Source organism: Tupaia chinensis, unplaced genomic scaffold (genome assembly GCF_000334495.1).
Source record: "Tupaia chinensis unplaced genomic scaffold, TupChi_1.0 Scaffold000164_1, whole genome shotgun sequence".
In the NCBI taxonomy this organism is placed as follows: domain Eukaryota; kingdom Metazoa; phylum Chordata; class Mammalia; order Scandentia; family Tupaiidae; genus Tupaia; species Tupaia belangeri.
In genome coordinates, this window is record NW_006159638.1 from 3,835,476 (window position 1) to 3,844,334 (window position 8,859).

Below are 8,859 nucleotides of genomic sequence, written 5' to 3' on the forward strand. Positions count from 1 at the left end.
GAGTGAGAGAGGGAAGGAGAGAGAGGTAAAGTGAGGAAGCAAGCTGCCGGGTCTGAGACTCGAACCATGATCAACCATGTTGCAGTGTAGTGCCCTTAACCACTACACTACCTGCCGGCCCCATCCCTTATGGATTTCTAACCAATATTAAGTTAGCATTGTTTTTGAACTTTATGTAAATTGGGTCATACTGTATTCATATGAGAACTGCTCTTTTCCCTCAACTCTGTGTGATTAATCCATGTTGTTGATTCTAGCTGTGTTCTTGTTACTATTACTGTAGCATTCCATTATGGACTGTGCTGCAGTTTGTTTATCTGTCCACTGGGGGTGGACACTTGGGTTTTTTCCAGTTTGGAGCCATTATAAACAACATTTCTTTCTTTCTTTTTCTTTTCTTCTCTTTTGGGGAGAGGTTTTTGCTATAGGGTGCATGCACTCACCAGAAAGACAGAGAGAGACAGAAAGCGAGAAATCACCCCCTGGGCGGATGGTCACACCACAGTCCTATCTCCTCCATTCTCCCCTTGGGATCTTAAGCACGCACGCACACGCGCCCAACATGGGTTTAATCCACTGGGTCCGGGCCTTGAACCATGGTCGACTACATGGGAGTTCAACAGCACAGCCATTACGCCCAACTGCTGGTCCCACAACACTTCTATTAACATTGTTATATCCATTTTCTGGGGCATTTAAATATGGAAGGTTATCCCTCTTTTCTTTTGAGAATTTAGTCTACTTTTGGAATCAATGAAGTCCCTAGGGTTTGCAAAATTTAAACTAGTTTGCACAAAGATCTAGGTAGTTAAACATCAAGTGCTTCTCTGGGACCAGCAGGTGGCGTGATGGCTAAGGTGCTAGACATTCCCATATGGCTGACGATGGTTTGAGTCCTGGACTTGGTGGCTTGCTTTCTCAGTTTTCCCTTCTCTATCTCTCTCTGTATTTCTCTGCTCAAATTAAGAATAATGAATAAATAAATAAAATTAAATTAAAAAATGATTATTTAAAAAAAAAATCAAGTGCTTCTCAAAGTGTGGTCCAAGATGGCTCACAATGAAACCATCTGCGGAAATTGTTAAACACTCAGAATAGAAAGCCCAGCCCAAACATACCATGAAACCCTACGGAGATGAGGCTTTCAACACCTCACTAACTGCCCCCGGCACAAACTCCCTCCTTGTGAATCACCAGGCTTCAATGTTTTCACCATTGTTGTTGGCATCTAATGAACCTCCCTCCTCGTGACTTCACGTCCCAACCAGGACGCAGCCTCCCACCCCCACCCCGCACAGTCACAACAGATGAACTGACCACCAAAGTCCACGGTTCACATCGGGGGTCGCTCTTGACATTCTAGGAATTTGGACCAATGTGTGAGGATGAGTCCACCAGTTCCTCTCCCTCAACTCCTGGCAGCCACTAATCTCTTACCGTCTCCACAGTTTTGACTTTCCAGAATGTCAGATAGTTGAAACGACACGTTATTGACTTCGGTCGCCTAAAACAGGCATTTAAGTTCTTCCATGTCTTTTCATGACTTGGTAGCTCATTTTAGGACTGAATAATACTCCATTGTTTGGATGTACATTTAGCCATCAAATACTGATGGACAAGGACCAGCCCCATGAGCAGGGCACAGAGGGAATGCCCTGCTCAAGAGAAGCTGGGTCCCCCTTGGTGACTACAGCTCACATTCTTAGCGTGGTGAGCCTGAAATACATGAGGCTTGCGCGTGAGTGCCCAGGATCCAGTGGACTGGAGGACTCGCGTCATGACTAGACCCTGGAGAAGGTGCACATTTTTCTCTCTGTCATGCAAAGGTTCCATAAACCCAAATACTGAAGGGCATCATGGTTACTTCCAAGTTTGGTCAACTGTACATTGAACTGCTATAAATATTTATGTGCAGGCTTTTATGTGATATAAATTTGCAGCTCATTTGAGTAAATACCGAGGAGTGCAACTGCTTGATCATAGGGTAGGAATACATTTAGAGACCAGCTGGTGGCACGGAAGTTAAGGTGGCTAAACCCCACATGGCTGACAGCACAGTTCAAGTCCTGGACCGGGCGGCTTGAGAACACGTTGGCGTGTGTGCACACATGCCCAAAATTCCAAGAAGAGGGAGAAAGAGGAGAGACTGTAGTGTGACCGTTCCCCTTGGTGAATGCCTTATCACACCCCCTCCAGCAAGAGCACACGTCCTCTGGCAAAATTAAAAAGGAGAAAAGTACAGTGTTTAAGAAACTGCAATGTCTTAAGCGACGACCATTTTTGCATTACCACCAGTAATACTTTGTGTTGCCCCACACCCTCACCAGGGTAGTACTGTCAGTTATTTGGATTTGGGCTATTTTAAAACATGTGCTTTCTTTTTTTTTTAATAATTTTATTTTATTATTAGTTACTTTCCAGTTTGATCACACAGACACATAGAGAGAGGGAAAGTGAGAAAGCAAGCCACCAGATTCAGGACTTGAACCACGGTCAGCCATGTGGGAGTCCAGCACCTTTAACCACCATGCCACCTGCCGGCTGGCTTTTTGTTTTTTGAAGTTTTTGCTATAGAGTACATACACCTTCAGTGTGTGTGTGTGTGTGTGTGTGTGTGTGTCGGAGGGTGCTATGCCACAATCCCTTTCCCTCTATTTTCCACACACACTCAGCGGGATTTTCAAGCCACTGGGTTCAAGATTCAGACTGCACTGTTGGCCATGAGGAATCCAGTGCCTTAATCTCCGTGCCTTTTGCTGGCTCTTAAGACACCTAGTTTTTAAACACAACTCATCACATTTTTCTCTATGATTTTCAGGGATCTTGTATTTTAAAATTTTTCAGAGCAGGTAAGGAGATAATCTTTTTTAATTTTCAATAAAAATTATCTTACTTACAAATGTTGCTTAACAGGCTTTTTCTTTTTTCTTTTTAAATATAGATAAACGCAGAGGGAACACCTGAGGAAGTTTTTTCTCAACTCTGCACAGCTATTGACTCTGTTTTCTGAAGGCAAAATGCATGCAAGCAAAGCAGAGTGGACACAGAAAAACATTAAAAGGGTCATCCCTTAATACAACATGTTTCAAGTTAAGTCTTTGTGTTCCCCCAAATATTGACACTGTTTGCTTCCCAGCTAGACTGTGCTGAGAGGTGTCTGCAAATCATGCATGGTGTATTTGGAACCGCCAGCCTTTCCCTCATACTTCAGCTGTCTGCACCCCCAGCACGCACACTCTTCTCATGCAGGCTGTTCCTCAGAGCCAAGTCAGTATGTGAACACCAGCGCGGTGCCTGTGTCTGTCAGTTGTGCCCCAGAACATGCTGGAATATGACCATTTGTTTGTACTCCAGATCCAACAGGAAGTCAGCATCTATCATCTCAGCTTCCTTCCTCTCCCCAGTATCAGTATCTGCTCCCAGGCGGGCAGGCAGGTGCAGGCCTGGGCATCTTCCTGTGGTGGCTGGCTGTTTCCGCCTCCCACCCACTCATGGCCTAGAGCTCAAAAGTGAGTGGACTAGACAATGCCATGTGTACCAGATGGGGGCACCGAGCAAGTAAATGTGGAATCGTATAGCTTTTCCAGCACAGCAGAACTCAGGTGGGTCATCAGGAACGTTCTCTACTTATTTTTAGGCAACTGGCGACTTACAGTATTGCCACAACGGCTGAGAACAAATCAATAAATCGCATACCCCAGTCTCCTCTCCACACAGTGGTGCATCTCGGCAGCATAAATTACCAACGACTAAAAGTAATTCAAAGGCATAAGATGATGTGCTGTTTCATTCACTGGAAAAATACCAACTAATAATGTTGATTTTAAATGATTACCCATTTACTTATTGCCAAGCAAGTAAGAAAGTACAGTAACAAAACTGATGTGGGCGGGCGGGGCATGTCAGTAAGTAGTGTTTAGCAGATTCCGATGACGTGTTTGTTTCCTACAGGCCCTTCTCAAGGGTTTGCAAACCTTGTTTTGTGCTTCTTTGCATCAAACAAGTGAAGTTTTCAGTTCTCTTTTGTGCAATAAATGTCAAATCAGAGCTTCTTCTATATTCTATTGGGATAAGTGCATCTTCCACTCAGTCACTACAAAAAAACCAGAGTTTTCAGTTTGCATGATTTTTTTCTTCAATGATTGTGCAGAAAAGGATCCATTTCTGAGACAGAAATGTATTTTTAAAGTCTTTTTTTTTCTTTCTTGAAATGGTTATGTACAAATAAAATAAATGGAAGACAGGATAACTCTTTTTCTATTTATTTGTAACTCACATCATTCTGGAAAGCATTTGAAGTCTTATTCCAAAAAGAATTAGAAGCAAACACAGTACTAGTTGAGATTTATGATGTTTATATGGTTTTAATTTTGGTCATAGATCAGTTTCGAGCTATTACAGAGAGAATCTTAATGTATGCAAGATACATGGTCATTTTCATAGTTCCTTTTTCTCTAGCACTCATTCTTAAACAGAAATGTCAGTGTCTGCTAGAGAAGAAATTAATTTCTTTGGTTACAGTTATGCCTCTATTAACAAAAGGGGGCATGTTCCACAACTCACACAGTTATCAAATACTTTATCCTATCCCAAGTTGTCATACTGTCTACAGGGAAGCATGAGTATTTCAGCAAATTAGAAAAAAAGAAAAAGGTTTACAGGATGAAAGTTTTCAATTGTGTCAGAAAACATAAAATGCAGGGATTAACATTTTCCAAACGCACAGCACATATTGGCAAACACAGTCCATGCCCACTATAGCTTCAACTGCGCAGGGAAGCAGACAGGCCCAGCCGCGCTTTTACGGCTGTAGCTGGCAGCCTTGTTTAAAAATATCAGCAGGGCCTTTGTCCCTGAAGGTATCTGAAGGTGCAAATCGGGTGCACACAGCTGCTAAAACACTGATGTGCACAGCTTGAGATGACATCACTAAAGACACAGGACTTTAAGGTAGGAAAAGGACCGTAGTGGTCTCTGCCTTGCAAAAGACCTTTGGGTATGTAGAAAACCATCAGAACACAGCCCAAGCTAGGCCGCACCTGAGCTGGCCCTGTACCCCATCTGACCCCAACCGCTACCCTCCTCTTGCTCACTTCACTCAAGTTACACTGGCCTCAACGTCCCCTGAACAAGCCTAGCTCTGTACCGGCTCTGGCCCCGGCCACTGCCACCTTTCTCCTCTGCCTCTTCCTCCAGCTTATCCAGAGCAGATTCCTTCGCTCCACTCAGATCTCTGTTCAAATTTATCCGTTATCAAGGCTTGCTTTGATTATTCCATCTAAAAGGACACACTGTCCCCTTCCTCCCACTACTGCTTTTCGTGACACATTATTTTCTTCACATCATTTATCCCTACTTAAAATCAGTATTTTTCACTTGTTTATTGCTGGTCCTCTCCATTAGATTATAAGATTTGTAAGGACTGAGCTTTATATGGCCAGCCTCACTCGCGGCAATTACGACTGAGAGCTAACTTCCTAAGTTCTCTGTGCCTCCAGCTTCCTCATCTCCAGGGTAGAGACCGTAGCAGCGCCAACTTCATGGAGCAGTGTGAGGAGTAACCATACGCGCAGCCGCGGACTAGTTCCTGGTGCCCAGTGACAGGAGACTCTGTCAGCATTTACTGAGTGCTTCACATCCACAACTGGGACCAGGACCCGCCATTGTCACTCATTGTCGCATAGCTCTAAAAACAGGGCAGAGAACTTACATGGCCTCACTGGGGTCCCACAGAGGACCAAAACCTTCTGGCTGCCCAAAGTTGAACCACACCCTCCAGATAAGATAGACTTCAATTCCCGGTCTTCTCACAGCTCTGTAAAGGGGACCCCCGGAGGGAAGCCCTCTAAGGATCTCACACTCAGTCATAGATGGTGTTTCCTAACTTCTTACAGAAAAATAACTCACCAAAATGTTGGTCATACCGCCAATATTTAGTATTAAGAGTCAGGCCTGACCCAGTCCTGTGGCCTGCTGGGTAAGAGCACTGGATCCCACATGGCTGACTGGCTTGAATCCTGGCCCCAGCGGCTTAAATAAAAAAACACACTGGGCGTGCCCCAAATCCCAAGAGGATGGAGAAATGGGAGAGAAAGGATTACAACATGACTACGGCCTGCTGTGGGATGCTTTCTCCCTCTCCCTGTTTGTCTATCTGGCAAGCACGTGTACCCTTTGGTAATCTAAAAAAAATAAATAAATAAGGTCAGGTCCTAGAGCTACAGAGAGACGTGGATAGTACACTCTCTCTTCTCATGGAGCAAAATGTGACACAACTCAGAAATTAATTTATCACCTACACAAACTGTGGGGGGGAGGGTTACTTTTTTTCTAGGTTCATATAAACAACACCTTTTTCATCAAGGAAGGAATAAAAACACTTTACAGCTTTAAAAGGACAATGGTTGTATAATCTTATGGTAAAGCCTCCTTTTAATCTGGAGACCCCACTTCCATCCAGTGCACCGAGAACAATGGACTCCAAACATTATCATCCATTGCTGAGAAATAGTTTATAGAGCACCCCACACTCAGGACAGAAAAATCTCACTAAACAGCACTTGTCCTTATTTATCCTTATATGGTCTGTTTTCTCTATCTCATGGTTTTTTGTTTTTTTTTTTAATGTTCATCACATGTCAGTAAATGGTTGGGTTCTCCGATTTAATTTAAACAAAGGGGGAAGGGGAGGACAATGAACAAGGCACACTGATGGATGAAGAGAAGCACCCGACACACATGGGCAACAGTCCTGAGGCAGGAGATGCAAGTCTCAGCTCCAACTTTGCCCAAAACTCTGACAACATGTTTGCTGTCAAATTAGAATACATCACTAGTGTGTGTGTTTTCCTAATTCACAATGGCAGAACGTTCCAGTGCCCCCATCCATAGATATGCTTCTCAGTTCTGTGCTACGGACCTGGACACATGCCCAGCTTTGTACACTAGGAACCACACACACCTGGAGAGGACAGGAACCGTGCACGCCTCCGCTCCTAATGCTCAGTGATGCCTGACACAGAGAGAAAATCCCTGCTCAGGAACCAGGGTAGGGAGCCGGACACTAGGGGGCAGTCTGTGCAGGTTAACGTCCAGGCATCACTAATTTAATAACAGTATGACCTGGGCAAGGTATTTAACCCTGGCTACGTTTCCTCCTGGGAAAACAGGTAACAAATGAACCTGCCTTGTGGGGATGCTGAGAAGTCACTGGTTACTATGTGCTTACTGGGCACACAGTAAGCCTGATATGGATTTTTGCTATTATTATTAGTACATCACACTGAAGAAAACCTCTTCTGCCTAAACCATACAGTAGTGGTTTTAGGTGTCATTAAAAGTTTCTTCAGTAATTAGCAAATAACTTGAGTATAGTTTATCAGGAAATAGATCTTACCTACTCAATACCACTTAATAAGCAATGTGTTAACAAGTGTATCTCTTACTGTTAATACTTCTTTGTAGGCAGACAGAAGGCCTACTTGAAAATGCCAGACCTGCCCATTCTTGCAACCCTCAAACTTAAACAACAAAATATTACTGTTACTACTATTCTTTAGGGCCTTTAAAGTTAAGGGGACTATTTGCTTGGAGCTGAAAAATACAAAATAAACTCTCTTCTGCTGAAGCAGAAAATAATCCTCTTTACCACTCATAAGTCTCAGAATCTTTTTTTTTTGTCCTTGAAAAATCTGTTCAAGTGGGCTTGTCTATTCTGTTTATATAACAGTCGTATTACTCAAAGCTCTCTTCCAAAGCATACTTCATACTTTATGAGAGTTTTGAATGGCACTGAATGGTTCTCCAAAACTGATATTGTTTCTTTACAAACACAGAAGTTACGGAAGCTATCATCAAGTGCTACTGTCTTGCCTAAGTACAGGTTGAAGGCAGATCTTTCTGGTATATGCACATAACATTTCATGTCAAAATGCCCAGAATGCTGACTCCCCCCACTAGTCATTCCTCTCAAATGGTTATATTTCTATATTTAAAATTCTATTTCTTTTCTTAATTAAAGGATATGTCTATATCCTTGATTTATTACACACTGCATATAAACCTGGAAAAAACATAGTATACAAAAATGTATAACAATCATATGCAAACCAGAAATTAGAACAAAAAAAGTTGGGCTGGCCCCATGACCTACTGGTTAAAGGAGCTGAAACCCACATGGACAATTACACGATTCAAATCCTGGACCCAGCAGCTAAGAAAACACACCAGGCACATCTGTGTGCATGCTCCAAATCCCAAAAGGATATAAAAATGGAGGAGCAGGGCTTGTGGCATGACCACGCCCCTGTGAGCACTGCTTCCTCCCTTTCCCTGTCTCGTGCAAGCACACACATCCTCTGGCAAATGTAAGAAAAAAAGTTTAACTTCAAAAAAGAGTCAACTGAGTTAAAGAGTAATATAAAATAAATGAAGTTTCTGAATTAGGCAAAGGCAATGTGTTAACAAAAGAACAATTCAGGGTACGATTTCACTACCCTGCTATATTTTAAAGGGAATTACCAAATGATAATCCCTTGATTTCAGAGAGAAAAAATTTAAAAAAAAAGGATAACTGAAAAATTGGGTCGGGGGAACCAGCAGTTAGCGTAATGGCTATGTCGCTGGACTCCCACGTAGTCGACCGCCATTCGCGTGCCAAACCCGGTGGCTTAAAACTCACGCCGGGCGCGTGTGTGTGCGTGCCCAAGATCCCGAGAGGAGAATGGAGGAGAAGGGATTGCGGCGTGACCATCCCCACTGGGAGGTGATTTCTCGCTTTCTGTCTCTATGTCTTTCTCTGTCAGGCGAGCACACGCGCCCTATAGTGAAAAACCTCTCCAAAAAAAAAAAAAAAAAAAA

General features: G+C 43.2%; 1 protein-coding gene across 2 annotated transcripts in view; it reads left to right on the forward strand.

The window, feature by feature from the left end:
• AK5 (adenylate kinase 5) overlaps positions 1-4,257 on the forward strand; it is a 271,423-nt gene extending 267,166 nt beyond the window's left edge. For both annotated transcript variants that reach the window (XM_006146062.3, XM_014586854.2), the window contains exon 14: positions 2,942-4,257. In XM_006146062.3, coding sequence (XP_006146124.1) covers positions 2,942-3,010 — 69 coding nt within the window. In that variant the 3' untranslated portion in view covers positions 3,011-4,257. The remainder of the gene's footprint in view (positions 1-2,941) is intronic.
• The last annotated feature ends 4,602 nt before the right edge of the window (positions 4,258-8,859 follow it).